Source organism: Sciurus carolinensis, chromosome 6 (genome assembly GCF_902686445.1).
Source record: "Sciurus carolinensis chromosome 6, mSciCar1.2, whole genome shotgun sequence".
NCBI lineage: Eukaryota > Metazoa > Chordata > Mammalia > Rodentia > Sciuridae > Sciurus > Sciurus carolinensis.
Window position 1 is genome coordinate 57,342,425 of NC_062218.1, and position 18,535 is coordinate 57,360,959.

Sequence of the window (18,535 nt, forward strand, 5' to 3'; positions counted from 1 at the left end):
GTATTTATATATTCTGGCTATTAATCTTCTGTTAGAAAAGTAGCTAGGTGGAATTTTCTCCTATTGTGTAGGTTCTCCCTTCCCATTCCTATTTCGTTTGCTATGCAGAAACTTTTTAATTTAATGTCATCCCATTAACTCTTAACATTACTTCCTGAGCTTTAAGGTTACCATTGAGAAAGTGGTTTTCTGAGCTATACATTGGAGTGTTGACCCTCTGTTTTCTTCTAGGAGTTGCTTAGTTTCTATTCTCCAATTTCTACTTCTTTGATTCATTTGAATTGATTTTTGTGCAGGGTGAGAGATAAGGATCTAGTCTCATTCGTCTATATATGGATACCAGTTTTCACAGCACCCTTCGGTGAAAAGGCTGTCTATTCTCCACTGTATGTTTTTGGCACTGTTTTTTGGGGAGGGAGATACCACGAATTGAACTCAGGGGCACTCAACCATTGAGCCACATCCCCAGCCCTATTGTCTATTTCATTTAGAGACAGGGCTCACTGAGCTGCTTAACGCCTCATTTTTGCTGAGGCTGGCTTTGAACTTGCCATCCTCCTGTCCCACCCTCCCAAGCCACTGGGATTACAGGCATGCGCCACTGCAACAGCTGTTTTTGTTAACTTTTGCCAAGGATCAGGTGACTATAGATGTATGGGTTTGTCTGTGTGTCTTCTGTACTGTTGGTCTGTGTATCTGTTTTTATATGAGTACTATGCAGGTTTTGTTACTACAGCCCTCTAGTATAATTTGAAGTCAGGTATTGTGATGCCTGCGGCATTGCTTTTTTGCCTTAGAATTGCTTTGGTTATTCTGGGTCTTTTATTCTTCCAAATGTATTTTAGGACTGTTTTTTCCTAGTTCTGTGAAGAATGTCATTAGTATTTTGATGGGGATTGCATTGAATCTGTATATTGTTTTTGGTAGTATAGCCATTTTAATAATATTAATTCTGCCTATCCACGAATATGGGAGGTCTTTATTTCTGCCAAAGTGATCATCTAGATACTTATTTTGAATTTAGGAGAAATCTGTAAAGACATCCTTTTTTTTTTTTTTGATCCCCCATGTTTTCTCATCCTTGACTATTATGCTGTTGCTTTAAAGGTAAGTTATACAAATGTATTCACATGATTCTTTATTTTGTCGTTGTTCTAATACAGTAACCAGTGATCTCAAGTAAGATTATGATGTCTATAACCTAAATCCAAACTTCTGAGTCACTCAGACTAGGAAATAAAGCTTTCAGCTTTTTGCTTTAAAAAAGTATTCTCTTTTTAATTCTCAAAGTTTCCTAATAAGGTAGTACAGTCATGTATCATTTGAGAGGGATATGTTCCGGAACTGCAGTTAGGAAGTTTTATCCTTTGCAAACATAATAGAGTGCTTATACAAACTAATATAGCTCTGACATCATTAGGCCAATATCATTTTATGGGAACACTGTTGTATGTGTCTATCAGTGAGTAAAATGTGGTATGTGGCACCTGACTGTTAATAAAATACCCCATGACTAGAAAATTGCCCTATGTATGCCATTTTTCAGTGACACCAATAAACTAATCTGACATCCAGGTTGTGATTTATGGAAAATCACATGACAGCTAAAAGCTTAAACCTTAGAACTCATCTTGGCTCAGGCCCTGATTAGATGTCACCTGAAGCAGCTTCAGATCCCTCAGACTTTCTTTCCTGGACCATCACCTCTACCTCGCAGGATGTCTTGAGAGGGAGAGCCATTAAGCATCTTGTATGTTTGGTGATACATCTGTGTAGGATTATTTAAAAAATGTTACCACTCTGACAAACTTTGAAAATAGCAATGACTTCTATCAGAATCCTACCATCATAACTTTTTTTGTTTTTTAAAGTTAACTTAAGGAAATGTTTTTTCCTGGTTGGGGGATACCAGGGACTGAACTCAAGGGCACTCGACCACTGAGCCACATCCCCAGCCCTATTTTGTATTTATTTAGAGACAGGGTTTCACTGAGTTGCTTAGTACCTCACCATTGCTGAGGCTGGTTTTGAACTTCTGATCCTCCTGTCTCAGCCTTCCAAGCCTGCTGGGATTACATCCATGCACCACTGCACCCAGCCAAGGAAATGTTATTTTTAAACTTTAAATGATAAGTGAAAAATTCTGTAAAGGCAAATAAGTGTTTCAAAAATTAACATTCAGTCACTCCTATGTATTATTACATCTTAGAAAATTAACATACCTTGTTATCTTGTTGACTTAGCCAATCTAAGATCCCCTATAATCAATCAAATATTTAAATATTATTAATAAGTATTATACTAATAAAAGTATAAGTACTTTCTATGTAAACATAAATAAGTAATTTTTGGTTTTATCCTAAATAATTTGTTTATAAGACATTGGTAAACACTGAAAACTTCATAAAATATAATGTAATTTTATAAATAAAACATCAACATAGGATAGTGATTTCTTACAGAAAATGCAGGAAAAGTTTGATTAAGCTACCTCCTAACATTGAAACCACAATTTTTGGCTCAGGATGTAGCAACATGTATACAATTCTCTTTCAAAGCCTCTTTTTGTGGTGCTGGGGATTGTACCCAAGGCCTATTCGTGGCAGGCAAGCACTCTACCACTGAGCCATATCCCCAACTTCCAAGTCTCTTGATTTAAAAGTTTCTCAGTTCTAATTTCAGCTGGTTCCTCTTCAAAAAATGATACTCGTTGGTAAAGAATGGGATCTCTTAAGGGTTCTTGTGTGATTTGGATGTATTTGAGGTTGCTGAATTGAACAAATGCAGCCCACAGAATTAAAAATTTGGACACTTGAATGAAGAGGATCATGTAAAACAGAGAATTCTGATGTTTTAGGCCACAGGTTTTTTAGAAAATTCTCTTTCATCAGATTTTTGTTTTTATTCTCTTTTGAGGCAGTGTCTTTGTCTTCCAGTGCTCGAGCAAGCATGTAACTAACTTTTCTTTGATGAGCCAGTGCTTCTTCTTTATCATTTAACTGCATGTGCAGAAATTAAAATATACTGGTTAGTCAATAAGTCAGAATATAAGCAGAAAACGGAGTGTCCATATTTTATCAAAGTATTCAACTCTAAATCAGTCATGTCAATCTGTATGAATAAGCTATCACCTAATTCCTAAGTATTATGCTACATTTGAGGATTGTTTTCAAAAAGAAAAACAGAAGATAGTATTATTTCTATTGAAAAGTTTACAAGTCATCTAGATGCAGGGGAAATGTGTGTGTGTATAATATGTCAACGCTTATTTCTAAAAGAATATTGTTATTTATACATGAATTGTTTTTTTATAGATGTATATGCAAATGAGTACTAAAAGTCCTTGGTGTTAAAGTATGTTGTAAAAAACCTCAGTCTCTCAACATCTTAGTTATCTGTGGAATGGGGATAACAATGATTTCAGGGTTTTGGTAATGATTAAAGGATATGGTATGTGAGGAAGTGCCTTGGAACATTTAACTGCCTGTTTAAATAAGCGGTCTTGCCATGGTTGTAAATGTAGGCAACTGAGCTGGCTGGAGCAGGGAATTTTCAGAGGTGGAGTTTTAAACCTGCACATAGAGAACATGGGTAGGAGAAATGGAAAAAGCATGTAGGGAGTTTAAGGAGATGACCACCATTTTGTAGAATAATACCCCAATGGGAAAAGGGCATAAAAGAAAAGTGTAGTGAGATGAAGTGCTAAATTAGTAAGAAGAGCTTAGCTTATCCACAACCTCTAACAAAAAGAAAGCAAAGGTACTAACCAAATCTATTAGCATCCTAAAGACTGCTTGAGGATTATCCTGGTCTTGAGTTCTCTTAGAACTGTTTTCTGAAGGCAACATATCCAACAGTTTCTGCCCCAAGGTCTTCTTACTCTTTTGTGGTGAATATCCTAAAGAACATGAAAATACAGCTGAGACAAAAATATGTTTACTTGTATACTTCCAGTAAGGCGATAACTGTGAACCCAGGCTAATTTCTATATCAGTCCAGATGCTGTCCTCTTCAGGAGACCACTAGGACATGTCAGACTCTTGTAGAAGGCAATGTACTGGGGGGAGTATGGACTTGAGAGCCAGAAGGACATCTGAAGGTGACAGGGCCACCGCTGGAGAAACCCAGGTCCTACCCTGACTTTTTATAGCACAGTTGCTCCTTAGCACCAGCTGTTGGTTACAGGAGAATGCAGTCCATGTCATTAAGTCACCATAGTCATCAAGAGTAGTTAGAATTACAGATTTGTATGATAAATCTCCCAATTTTAAATTTCAGCCACTAATCCACATAATTTGAAAAAACTACACAGACCCAACAAAAATGTCTGCAGACCAGAGAGGCCTCTAAACCATGCTAACTCTAGTGCTAGAAAGACCTGCTCTCAAATCCTTGTTTAGCCACTTACTAATGGTAAGTTTTGGATGACTTCTGAGCTTCATTTTCTTCATCTCTAAAATTAAAATATTACCTGCTTCTGAGGATCCCATGCCATTAAATTATATACCACAAAGCTGGGGGAAGAGGGAGGTGGGGAGTTATTGTTTAATGTCATAGCTTCTGTTTGGAAAATGAAAAGTTCTAGAGCTGGATGTTGGTGATGTTTACCCAACAGTGAATATACTTGATGCCACTTAAAAATGGCTAATTGGTAAACTACATTTTATCACAATAAAACAAATAACAGCATAGTGCTTTCACCAACTAGCCCAAGTACTGGTATGATATTAATGGTTCACGATCTTAAGTGTGTATATTGATCTTCATTCTTAGAATGTAATTTGTTAAGGTACGGAATTTGAAACTATACAAAAGAATTTCTAGAATGGTTTTGGAATAGTCAACAAATGAGCTTATAGCAAACTGAGAACAGATGAGGGACACAGTCCTGTACATAATCCTGGTAAACCACAGTGCCTGGGGCTCAGATTGCCCTGATCTGTTCTTTGGAGACACTATGGCAAAGGAGAAAAGCCAGGCAAGTTGAGGCATTGGTTATCTGATGAGTGGATGAATATGTATTTCAAATAAAAAGAAAGAAAATGCTTATAACCTATTTCACAATTGCCTAAGCCTCCACAGCAAAAAGAAAGTTGGCACTTATTACTAAACATAAGAAAATCACCTGTAACGTTCATCCTGACCCACTTCAGATTATTAAAATGCACTAATAAGATGAATTGAAATCTTGTCACTTAGAAACTCAGAAGAGTGCTGACATTAGCATAGACTTGTAAGTTTAAAAAGATGAATATTTTGTGGGGACTCAAAAATGAGACTCAAGTCTCATAAATTTGCCCCCATTGAGAGGCCAGTCAATAACCCACCTGGGACAGAACCCAGGACCTTACGCATGCTAAGCATATGCTCTACTACTCAGCTACACCCCAGCCTGAATCAATATTTTAAATTCTGCTTCCAGTCTCTTAGTCCCTCACAAAGACTGGGAGTTATACCTTCCAAAATCATAGTTTCTGTGGAAAAATTCTCAAGGTTTGTCCAGAGCTATAAGAAATGTATTTGTTCTCTGGTCCTGGTCCCTGACATAGAACTAAAACCCTTGTAGACAGGGTGTTAGGAAAAATTTGTTCTAACAGTTGGTTGTTTACTGCAGTTCCTAACAGGATTCCTAAGACCTTTGGAATTTCCTGAGTGATGGGAGTATTTGAATCTTTAGCAGCTCTAAATCTCTTAGAATTTCCTAGGTGACAGGAACTGTGCTTATGGATGGGAGGATTAAAAATTGAGTTGATCATCAATGGCCAATGATTTAACCAATCATACATAGACAATGGAGACGCCATAAAACCCCCAAAGGACTGGGTTTGAGAAACTTGTGGATAGTTGAGCACGTGGGTAGGCTCCTGGAGGGTACAGACGTTCTGCGCCCCTCCCCACATGCCCTATACATCTCTTCCTTCTGGCTGGTCATCTGTATCTTTTCAATATCCTTTATAATTAACCACTAAATGTGTTTCTTAGAGTTTTTAAGAGTTTCCTAGAGTTGTATGAGCCATTCTAGCAAACTAATTGAACCCATGCAGTGGTGTATGCCCATAATCATAGCAACTCCTGCGGCTGCAGCAGGAGCATTGTTAAATTCAAGGCTGGCCTCAGCAAGACCCTGTCTCTGAATTTAAAAAAATGGAAAAAGGACCAGATAAAGCTTAGCAGTGAAACACCCTCAGGATCAATCCCCCGTATCAAAAAGTAAATAATTGTTGAGGATATTTAGCCATTATATTTGCTCAGGGGACTCTGAAAACCTCATGTTGGTGACACTTTTTGGAATTTAATTTCAGGACAATGTGACTGCCTTTTTGGAAATGAGAGTTGTGAGATGTTCTGTTTTCTCTGTTGCCCTGCTTCTACCTGATGAACACTCTAAATATACAGCTTTTATGATTTGCTTTTATGTCTTCAATAGTTTTGACTGACTTCTTATCTTCTAATTATCCTTGTAAGCCACTTCTTAACTTTTCACCAAGATAAGGGATAAGGTTTAATTAATGAAGCTACAATTCACAACAGCTGATGCATATATTATTACGTGTATATATACTTTTGGAAAAATATTTCAAGCAAAATTGATGTCTGTTATTGAATTTTTTTTTTTTTTTTTTAAATACTGGAGCACTCCCATTAAGCTTCATCCCAACGCTTTTTATATTTTTGAGACAGGGACTTGTTAAATTGCTAAGACTGGCCTCAAATTTGTGATGCTTATGCCTGAGCCTCCAGAGTACTTGGGATTACGGGGGTGCACCACCTTATCCAGCTCAATTTTTAAAGAAATCACAACTACATGTGAAGTTTCAGTTATATTCACCTACAATGGATTAAATGTGCTTCATCAACTTTGATTATAACCCAAAACAACTGAAATTACACCTGATTACGTTCATTATGATTCATAGTTACCATCCTCTGTAAGGTGCTTCCAATTTATCTGTCTCGTTGCTTTTTTACACATTTTATCCATTTGTGTCAATCTTAGTGCCTGGTCATTTTTTCTCATTAATTGTTGCTCAAATGCAATTCTGAACGCATCTGCCATTGTGTAAGCTTCTTCTTTACTCTTCTGCAAAAGTTCCAACTGGTTTTGAAAGAAAGTTCAGGAAGTATCAGAGGCAAACCCAAAATAGTTTTTGCCTGTACTGAATGCTGAATCAAATTAGCATTTGTGATCTCTCTGCATGATACTGGTCTATTGCTGGTGTCTGATCTAGTTTACCTGCTTAAACTAAATTAGCACTGCTGATTCTAGAGCCTACTATGATCTGGATTACCAGCAGTTTCCTCCTGGGTGCCTGTCATCTATCAGTTAATCCAGTTCTTGGAATTTACTACCCTAGACAAGCCCCAAGTGTGTACTACCCAAATGTGTACTACCCAAATCCCCGGAGGAAGGACCCAACTAGAATTAGAAGGCAGGATGTCAAAGGCTGAATTTTACTTTGGACTTGGGCCACTGCAAACACCACTGAACATCTCTGGAATACCTCCCACAGCTGGTCACAACGCTGATACATGTAAATGTATGCTTTTCTTAGTGAATTGTTAATGTTTAGCTGTTAGCTTGCCCGTGTTTTCTAAAGACACTGAATTCCATCCCTTAAAAAATATGTAAACACTTATCCCAGGCACCCAGCGCCCAGGCCTGCAGCCTGCTCCTGGGAAATCAGTCCATGTGCCTGAAGTGGCCAGGTCCCCGGCTCTGGTCCAGGGGGACAGTCCCCTCCTTCTCTCACCACACAGGCACCGATCTGTGGCTGGGTCTTGGCCTCCCAGTGCCCTGGCTGCCAAGGGGCAGCACCACCTGGGGCCATGCAGCATGGCTCTCAGCTGTGACCCAAGGTGAGCTCTGGGGCTGCTTCATAAGAAAAGGCCAGACTTCTACCTGCTCTGGAAAGACGTGTTTTTCTTTTAGGGACCATTGCTTCTGACATGCTGCTGTTTGCACAATAAATATTGTCAACGAGAGCCTTGTAAACTTTGGAGGTCTGAGAATAAAAATTTCCCCGAAATGACAAAAAAAAAAAAAAAATGTAAAACATTTTTAAAATTAAGGACCATGTACAAGATTTATAATGAAAGCCCAATTATAATAGCAACTATCATTTCATTAAGTGGTACACTCATGGCACTGTGCTAAACATATTTGCATTTCCTCTTCTCACTACACCCCTCCAAGGTAGTTATTACCCTCTGTTTAACATAGGAAAACTAAGACATCCTGCCCACAGTCACACTGCAAATAACTACGGAGCTAAGATGCACACCTAAGTCTGGCTGGCACAAAGTCTGTACCTGGCTGCTCTTCAAGATCTCTATGTTTATCTCCCCATTAATCAGTGTTACTGTTATGATTTTTAAGCATAAATGCACCTTGTCCTTCTATTTTATAGTAATTTTAAAACCATGTATAATTGGGAAAAATACAAATTTAGGAAATATTAATTATAGTCTTAGACAAATGACTACATGGCTTCAAATATCATACCAAGTACTTACGTTTTGGAATCAAGTTAACAAAATCTCACTTATAAGAATGCTATCATATAAAACTAAGCATAGGTTCCACAGCCAAACACTACTAAGATGAATAATTGCAGATAACTCCATTTATTCTACCATTAATAGAAAAAGAATCAAAGTTTCTGCTATTGTGATAATGCAATACCTCATATTTGAGCTGAAGAACCAGTTTATGAGTAGATGCTGCCATTTTGGAACAAGAACAGGGGCTCCCTCCAGGACCGTGACAAAGGCAGGCTCCGAGGATTGCAAGCTTAAAAACCAAAAGCATTACCCACGTTACTAAATGTCACACTGTTTAAGCTGCACACAAACACAGGGCACCCATGCACATTACTATTAAAGCGTCTGATCCAAAGAACCAAAGGGAAGAAAACCAGGACCCTATTGAAGATTATTACAAAAGATTTTCTCAATTTTTTTCTCAGTTGAGTTTATTTTCCTTTCTGCTATACAGGTTGAGTATCCCACATCTGAAATGCTTGGGACCAGAAATTTTTCAGAATTATGGACTTATTTGGGATTTGGAATATTTGAATATATATAATGAAATATCTTGGGAACAGGATCCAAGTCTAAACCAAGAAATTCATTATTTTTCATAGAAACCTTAGACACATAGCCTGAGGGTAATCTTACACAATATTTTTCATGCACATGCATTCTAACTGCCCGTTCCCTCTGAGGAGACTGCATACTCAGGAATGTCACATGAGGCTAGGGGTGGTGGCACATGTCTAATTCCTGCAATTTAGGAGGTTGAGGCAGGAGGATCCAAGTTCAGAACCACCCTCAGCAACGTTTTTTTTGAGACTCTGTCTCAAAAAATAAAAAGGGTTGGCAATGTGGCTCAATGGTAAAGTGCCCCTGGGGTCAATCCCCAGTACCAAAAAAATAAAAAAATAAAATAAATAAAAAGTCACATGAGGTCCCAGTGTGGAATTTTCCACTTGTAGCAACATGTTAGTGCTCAAAATGGTTCAGATTCTGGACCATTTCAGATATCAGATTTTCTCCACTCTTGATAGTAGAACATGGGGTGATCATAAGCAGACCCAACTCAGTCTGCCTGGGTGCAAATAACTGGCTGTGTGACTCTGGGTATACCCCTCAGTGCCTCTTCTCTTATTTATAAAGTGGGGATTAAATTAGTACACACTTTATGGAGTAGATGTAAGAATTAAATATGTCAATCTATATAAAGCAGTTAGAACAAGATCTAGCACTTCCTAGGGACTATGTGGGTATCTACTATTATTATCAAAAATTGCTTTTTTTGAGGTTCTCTAAACTACACTTATATCTCATGAGCCCAGGACCTTTGCACCTCATTAACCAAACTCCCACACTGGAAACCATTAGCAGGCTATATCGTTACCTTGGGAAAGGAAAGTAAATGAACTTGTCTCAGCTTTAGATTGATAACATCCACTTTGCAGCCCTCGGATACAACTAAAAAGATGAGATAAAATAATGTGGTAAAGTACTCATATTGTAAGCCCTTACCCAGGAGTGAGGCACTCACATAGCTTCTGCTGCAGTTATAAAAATAAGAAAAAAATGAGGTGGGAAGCAGCCAGCACATCCCTAATGTCAAGGACGTCATGCCTGAAGGTCATGGTAGCAGAAGGGCACAAAGAACTGACCTCTGTAAATCCATGGGCCTCTCTCACCCTGTCTCAAGTTGCTAAGTATGATGCCATCTTTGAACAATTACAAAGGAGAGGAAAATAGAAAATGTCCCTCCCTCCTGTTCAACTTCCTTATATGCATACCCACCTCAAGACCTGATACCTCTGTAGAGTCACTTTTATCCTGGCACATATATTCCTGAGCCATCTTCTGCTGTTTTGTATCAAGTATGGCGAGGGCCTCCAAGTACTGCTTATTCAAAACTAGGAAGGGTCATACGGGAAAATGTTAGTTATGAATCCTAACTCCAGCCTCATCTAATCCAGGGAAACCAACATCATACAGTCATTTCTTCTAAGCAACACATATACAACCAATGGACTGGGCTCCATCCAGAAAACCTTCTGATAGAATAGCAAGTATCATGTGAAACAACTACAATTCTAGCAATTTTTTTTTCACCAGGGAGTGAACCCAGGGGCTTTTAACCACTGAGCTGCATCCCCAGCCCTTTTTATATTTCATGTTGACAGGGTCTCACTAAGTTGCTTAGGGTCTTCCTAAGTGACTGAGGCTGGCTTTGAATTGCCATCCTCCTGCCTGTCTCCCAAGTCACTGGGATTACAGGCATGTGCCATCATGACCAGCAAAAAAAAAGTTATTTTTAATGCAAAAGCATCTTAACTTTGAAACCAAAGTGTGCTCCTTGGGAAAATTTGTAGGGTTTTTAAAAAGGGAACATGCAGAGGCAAATTATTCAGAAACTTTGCAGATAGTGGGAGGAATAGCTGATGAGATCTCCTATATTGTATTCACATTGAGTATATCAGCTATCCATACTTTACCAGATTTTGCCCTATTAAAAGTTTTCATAAGAAGCTCTCAAACTACACATTTAGAACACGAGGGGTCCTGCTATCTGCTGGAGAGCAGAAAACAGTAAATTTCCCCCTCATGCTGAAGGGTCGAGTGGCAGGGACCCAGAAGGGGTTGTAAGTGAGGCAGATTCTGTCCTGATCACACAGGCGACAGCTCCATGGGCTCGACTGCCTGAAATACCAGCTGCATGTGCAGGTCTCACCCAGAGATGTTCACACAGCTGCGTCACACACAACAGAAAGGCCTCTTAGTCCTGGGGGTTGACTTGGAGCTGGTTTTGTCCCCTTCAAGCCACCACTTAGTTTCTGCTAAGGGAGAATTAACATCTTCTCTGAAAAATTTATAAAAAGTTGGTACCACTTTAATAACCTTCTTCCAATTTTCATTATATAATGGATTTTTATACATGTGTGTACATCTGTGTGTGTGTGTTTGCATGTGCACGTGTGCTTGCTTGCTCGTGTAGAATATAACTTCTACTTGGGCTCCTCAAGCATCGTGCTCTACTATTTTGCTTTACACTAACGCTAAAAACAGGGAGTAGGAAGCAATGGCTTAATGGGTGTAAGCTTTTACTTTGGAGAGCTCCAATGTTTTGGAAATAGAAGTGGTGGTTACACAGTATTGTCGGTGTCACTGAATTTCACTTTTAAATGCTAAATTTTATGTTGGGTAGATTGTGACCTGATAAATTTTTAAATTTAAAAAACCTAAATGATGTATTTCTTTCTTTGATCATCCTTAAAATATATTACTTAAAAACAGTAGCACTTTGTTTCTATTATGTGTGTTCTTACTACAGAATACTCTATGCAAAACTAATCTTTAAACATATATTTTAAAAGAATCATCAAAATACCATCCATTACTTACCTGCATTTTCAGATTTTAGCATTTTAATTTCTTCTGTTTTCAGTTTCAGATTCTCTTTGAGAACTGCATTTTCACAGTTTAGTCTGGAAAAAAGCAAATAACTTCAAATAACTAAAACATTAACACTTTCTATAATAATTTTGTTTCTATAGTTAGAATATAAAAACCTAAATATAATTTTTCCTACTTTAAAGGGCTAGGAATGTTAGTTAGCTCAGTGGTAGAGCACTTGCCTAGCATGTCTGAGGCCGTGGGTTCAATACCCAGTACTGAAGAAAAGAGAAAAGTTTAAAAAATATTTTAAAATTTTGAGACAAGGTCTCACTAAGTTGCTGAGGCTGGCCTTGATTCTCCTACTTTAGCCTCGCAATTACCTAGGATTACAGGAATGTGCCACCATACGTGGTTATATATATATTTTTTAAAATGAAAAAATGAGGGGCTGGGGATGTAGCTCAGTTGGTAGAGTGCTTGCCTCGCAAGCACAAGGCCCTGGGTTTAATCCCCAGCACCGCGAAAAAAAAAAAAAAAAAAGGGTACCATTAAGCAGTAAGAATTTTATAATATTTACAGTTAATTCAAAGAAGGCAGGCTAAACTACATTTGAATTAATGTATTTTAAATATTCTTTTATTTTGGTACCAGGGATTTAACCCAAGGGCACTTTACCACTGAGCCACATCCCCAGCCCTTTTTATTTTTCAGACAGGGTCTTGCTAAATTGCTTAGGTCTTTGCTCAGTTGCTGAGGCTGGCCTCGAAATTACAATCCTCCTGCCTTAGCCTCCTTAGTTACTGGGATTACAGGTGTGTGCCACCATGCCCTCTGGTACATTTTGAGGCACTGGGTGTATTGCAAAAAATAAAATATTATACAAACCTTTCATATTTTTGTGTCCAAGATTCCTCTATATTTTAAATCTATTCTGATCAAATTCTATTTCCCACTGCAAGGCATTTATTTCCTATAGAAAGAAAAAAGCACTTTCATGGAAAATTACTACAAATATATCATTTGAGGAAAGCGTTAAGAGGTAAATAACTCATTTAATCATTTCACAGAAATGGTTTAAAGAGAAAAAATGATCGCTCAAAAGACATTTGTAAAACACATCTAATATGCCTCTTTATCACTAAAAGAAATTTTGCTTGCTTAAAACTCACTTAATATAGAAAAATTTTCAAATTTTTTGAGTTCAAAATTTGCTGAACTGTACACAGATTTCTCAGTCTCCACCCCTGCCCCATGTAGACACCATAAGCAAAATTTACTCCTGGAAATCTCAGCGTAAATGGCCCTATCAGATAGTGTGCAACAGACACAGGAAAGTGACCATCTAGAATAATCCCTAATGAACTTTATTGTTGTCATTTATTATTAATACCAGAAAAATGCAGACCCTGACAGGGAAGTAGAAGAATAAAAAAAGAAGAAAAATAAGAAGTATTAATTTGACAGGCCTCCAACTACTGTAAATGTGGAAATAAAAAGAAATTTTAATTTTTTACCCATGTGACCATCTGTTTTAGACTGCTCCCAAAGGGAAGACCATCAGAGATTACAGTATACCTAGCAGAGAGTATGCACAAATGACATATCCCAAAGTAGGGTGAATTTAAGAAAATTCTATTTAAATCTTATTGGATTGAACAAGTCTATGCTAAAAATGCAAATACCTTTTCCAAGGATCTCTTTTGCTCCACAGTTTTCTGAAGTATTGCCTGGGTATGACTTGTGGCTTTGCCAAATACTGCCTATGAAAACAAAAATAGCATAAATCAAATTTCTTTTCTTTCTTTTTTTTTGTTTTTTTTTTTGTAGTGCTGGGGATTGAACCCAGAGCCTTGTGCTTGCAAGGCAAGCACTCTACCAACTGAGCTATCTCCCCAGCCCACAAATTTCTTTTCTTTTAAAAAAAAAAAAATTTTTTTTTAAGTTATAGATAGACCCAATATCATTATTTTATTTATTTATTTTTATGTGGTGCTGAGGATCAAGCCGAGTGCCTCACACTTGCTAGGCAAGCACCCTACCACTGAGCCACAACCCCAAACCCCTTTCTTCTTTTTTTGCAGTACTGGGGATTGAACCCAGGGCCATGTGCTTGCAAGGACTCTACCAACTGAGCTATAGCCCCAGCCCCCCTTGCTTTCTCTTTCAGTATTGGGCATTCAGGGCCTCACACATGCTAGGTAAGTGCTCCATCACTGAGCTACATTCCCAGACCTTTTTATTTTTTGTTTTGAGACAGGTCTCTCTAAGTTGTCCAGATTGGTCTCCGACTTTCATTATTCATTCCTGCCTCAGCCTTCCAAGTAACTGGATTACAGGCATGCACTCCCACACCAGGCTAAACTAAATTACAATCACTCTGATATACACAATGAAGTTCACATTTTTAAGAACAGAAGATTAACTTGAGAGTTTAACATAGACCACTCCCCCAACCCCAGTTCTGGAGTGTGAGCTCAGGGACACTGTACCACGGAGCTGCATCTATGGCCATTTTTCTTTTTTCTTTTGAGACAGGGGCTAATAAGTTGCTTAAGACCTCACTAAGTTGCCCAGGCTGGCCTTGAACTTTTGATCTTCCTGCCTCAGCCTCCTGAGTCTCTGGGATTAGAAGCTTGCACCACCACACCCAGCTGCACAATGGAATTTTATTTGACAATACAAAGGAAGAAAGTATCCATTCATGCTGTAACATGCATTCACTTCAAAAACATGCTAATTGGAAGACTCCAAATGCCAATGAATCCAGTTACCATATTATATGGTTGTATTTGTATGAAACAGAAAAAGTAAGACCTAAGTGGATTACTGATCATCTAGGGCTATGAGTGGGAATGGGGAATGCCTGCTAGTGGATACAAGGTTCCTTTTCTTTTCTTTCTTTTTTTTTTTTTTTTAATATATATATATATATATATATATATATATTTTTTTTTTTTTTTAGATGTCGATGGACCTTTATTCTATTCATTTATTTATATATGGTGCTGAGAATCGAATCTAGTGCCTCACACATGCCAGGCAAGCACTCTACCACTGAGCCACAACCACAGCCCCAGGTTCCTTTTCTTGAATGTTTGAAATGTTCTAAAATTAGACTGTAGTGATGGTTACACAACTCCAAGTTAGTAAAGTAAATTGTATACTTAAAACAAGTGAAATTTTTAGTATGTAAATTATAAACCTATTGAAAAAATCTACACCTAAAAAGACTCTAACACAACTATATGAAGTACTCCTGCTCTTTTTTCTTTTTTTGTTGGTTGTTTCGTTTGGTTTTGGTGCTGAGGATTGGCCTGCTCTTGTTTTAAAAGTCAAAAACATATAACTTATTATTGGAATATGTAAGCATAAAAGTTTAAGATTTACTTATTACCATGCTTTGAAGAATTTTCAATGCTTCCTCTTTACCTTCAAGTTGTCTTTGAGATGCTTCAAGTTCAGTTTTTAAAATTTCTACTTCCTGAGGACAGAAATAAAATTAGTCTTCCTTTCTGCAAGACATATAAACCCCAAATTGTCAGTATGGCTAGTTCACATTCACTCATTATACAAAGCACTTACAAATGAAGATTCTAAAGCCCTCTAGATTTCGTAAATGAACTATTCAGGCTAAGACTGAGAACCTATCAAGCATCAGTTGTAACTAAAAGCCCAAATCTTTACTTCTACCAACTTTGGCCACTTGGCTAATAACATGAAAAATATATATGTACAGACCACATAAAATAAGTACATGGTGGCTATCTACAGTAGCTGTTGTGGTCTCAATTGTGTCCCTGCAAAGGATAAGTTCATGTTCCAACCTTAGTACCATGACTATGACCTTATTTGGAAAGGGGGGCTTAGCAGATAGGTTTTTTGTTTGTTTATGAAAGTCAGTAGCTTTTATTTTTTTCAGTTTTTCTATGTTTTAAAAACTTTTTAAAAATGTTACTGTATTTTTTATACTTTTATTTTATTTATTTATTTTATGTGGTGCTGAGGATCAAACCCAGTGCCTTCCACATGCCAGGCAAGTGCTCTACCACTGAACTGCAACCACAGCCCAGTTTTTCAAAAATTTTTTATTTGTCCTAATTAGTTATACATGAAAGTAGAATGCATTTATGCATTTTGATAAATGATACATAAATGGAGTATAATTTCTCATTTTTCTGATTGTACATATTATAGAATCACATCAGTCATGCAGTCATATATGTACGTGAGGTAATAATGTCTGTTTCTACAATACTTTCTACCCCTCATGCCCCTTCCCCTCCCTTCACTCCCCTCTACCTAAAGTAATTCTATTCTTCCCTGGTGACCCCCTCCTTACTGTGAATTAGCATCTGCATAACAGAGAAAATATTTGGCCCTTTGTTTTTTGGGTTTGACTTATTTCACTTAGCATGATATTCTCCAACTTAATCCATTTACCAGCAAATGCCTTAATTTCATTCATCTTTAAAGCTGAGTAATAGTCTGTTGTATAGGGTTTTAAAAAAAACTTCAGACAAATGAAATTTAACAGAGTTTAACTGAGCAAAGAATGATATACAAGTTGGGCAGTTCTATAAACCAGAAGAGGTCTAGAGCCCCACTCTAGGTGGGCAGGCAACAGTTATAGACAGAAAATGGAAGTGAGGTACATAAACATCTTGATCGGTGGTTATGTCTCAAACCTTTGCTTTATTTGGGCATGGTACAATCAGCAGGCAACATGTATTTGGCTGAAGCTTGGATGCACTAATTGGCTGAGACTCAGCTGGTTAGTACAAAAACATACCCCGAAATGAGGATTTCCATTTGTTTACATGCTAAGTTACATAGAGATTCAAGGTATATAGGTTGCCTTGGACCAAATTTAGTTTCACTTAACAAATGTAATCAAGTTAGGATGAGGTTATACTAGATTAGGATGGGACTCAATCCAATGACTGGTGTCTTTATGAAATGAGGGAAAGCTCTGAACACAGACACACTGTGGAGAATGACAGGAGAGACAGGCAGAGAATGGATTTATGGAGCTACCAGCCAAGGACTGCAACGACTACCAGAAGCCAGGAAACGACAAAGAAGGATTCTCCTCTAGAACCTTTGGAAAGAGCAGAACCTACTAAAAACTTGACTCCAGCCTTCTAACCTCCAGAAATGAGAGACATTAGATTTCTGTTGTTTAAAGCCATCAGCTTGTGGTACTCCGTCACAGCAGACCTAGGGAACTTAAAGACAGTCACTTTCATGGGTCTGTCTGTCTCTCTCTCTCCCTCTCACACATACACACACACACACACACACACACACACACACACACAAATACACACACACACTAAAGTGGGCTTGTTTCCTAGAGGACAGGCACTCCTCCAAGTTGGGGTACTCTTCAGACCACCTGACAGATTCTCCTCACTTCTGACTTTAAGGAGGTTAAATTAAAGACTGGTTATTTCAAATCTCACATATAGGGAAAGCACTTGGAAGGAAGTAATAGTAATTATTAGTAGTGGTGGTATAATTATATGACGCTGGGGATTGAACCCAGGGTCTCACACATGCTAGGTAAGCATTCTACCACTGAGCTATACCTGCAGCCCTGTGATAATTATTTTCTCAAAGAGGAATTTAGAGAAATAGAGACAAAAGGAGAACTGGTGGAAATGTTTATATAAGTGGCCTTTTAAAGAGATGCACACAGGGGTGGGGATGTAGCTCAGCTGGTAGAGTGCTTGCCTTGCATGTATAAGTCCCTGGGTTCAATCCCCAGCACCACAAAAAAAAAAAAAAAAAAGATGCACATAGAGGAGGCTGATGGAAAAGTATGTGCTCAAGGGGGTGGGAGGGAAGTCTGAGGATATAACTGGGTGGTTAGAGGACATACTTGATATACATGAAGCCTTGGGTTCAATTCCCAGCACCAAAAAGAAAAATATCTGGAAAGCCAATATTTGCCTTCCATACAATTTGGTACTATTTAAACAGACTATCTACCAGCAGACTTTATTCACATAAGCATTTTTACATTAGACTAGAGAACCTACCCCTAAAGTTTCATGAAGACGTTGCCTTAAATCTTCATTTGACAATTCTGAATTAGAACCTATTAGGGAGGGGAAAAAAAAAACTTGAATATTTTCTTTAGTCAGATACAGGGTTTTTTTTCCTAAAGGAAGAAGACCATGATTAATCAAATGACAAAAAAATATGTAGCCTAGGGCTAGGGTAGCTCAGTGGTACAGTGCAGACTTTGAAGGACGCGGTCCAGCCCCAAGCTGCAACATGTTTTTTATGAACTGCATTTCTTAAATTACTGTCATTTCTCAATATTGAAGGGGATTGGTTCAGAACCCCCTCAGATACCAAAATCTGTGGATGCCCATCCCCTTATGTAAAATTAAATAGTATTTGCATATAACCCATGCACATCCCCCTATATCCTTTAAATAAACTCCCCCTCCCCCCTCATACTCAGGATTGAACCCAGGTGTGCTTTATCCCTGAGTCACATCCCCACTTATTTTTAAAAATTTGAGACAGGGTTTCACTAAGTTTCTTAGGGCCTTGCTAAATTGCTGAGGCTGGCTTCAAACTTCCGATCCTCCTGCCTCAGCCTCCGAGT

General features: G+C 38.0%; 1 protein-coding gene across 1 annotated transcript in view; it reads right to left on the reverse strand.

Annotated features, from left to right (window-relative positions):
* Positions 1-1,018: 1,018 nt before the first annotated feature.
* Ccdc125 (coiled-coil domain containing 125) overlaps positions 1,019-18,535 on the reverse strand; it is a 28,477-nt gene continuing 10,960 nt past the window's right edge. Inside the window, 11 exon segments of the mRNA XM_047556684.1 lie at positions 1,019-2,999; positions 3,768-3,898; positions 6,922-7,096; positions 8,684-8,791; positions 10,318-10,433; positions 11,923-12,005; positions 12,802-12,838; positions 12,841-12,886; positions 13,599-13,676; positions 15,311-15,397; positions 17,958-18,016. Of these exon segments, the coding sequence (XP_047412640.1) occupies positions 2,694-2,999; positions 3,768-3,898; positions 6,922-7,096; positions 8,684-8,791; positions 10,318-10,433; positions 11,923-12,005; positions 12,802-12,838; positions 12,841-12,886; positions 13,599-13,676; positions 15,311-15,397; positions 17,958-18,016 (1,226 nt within the window). The 3' untranslated portion in view covers positions 1,019-2,693.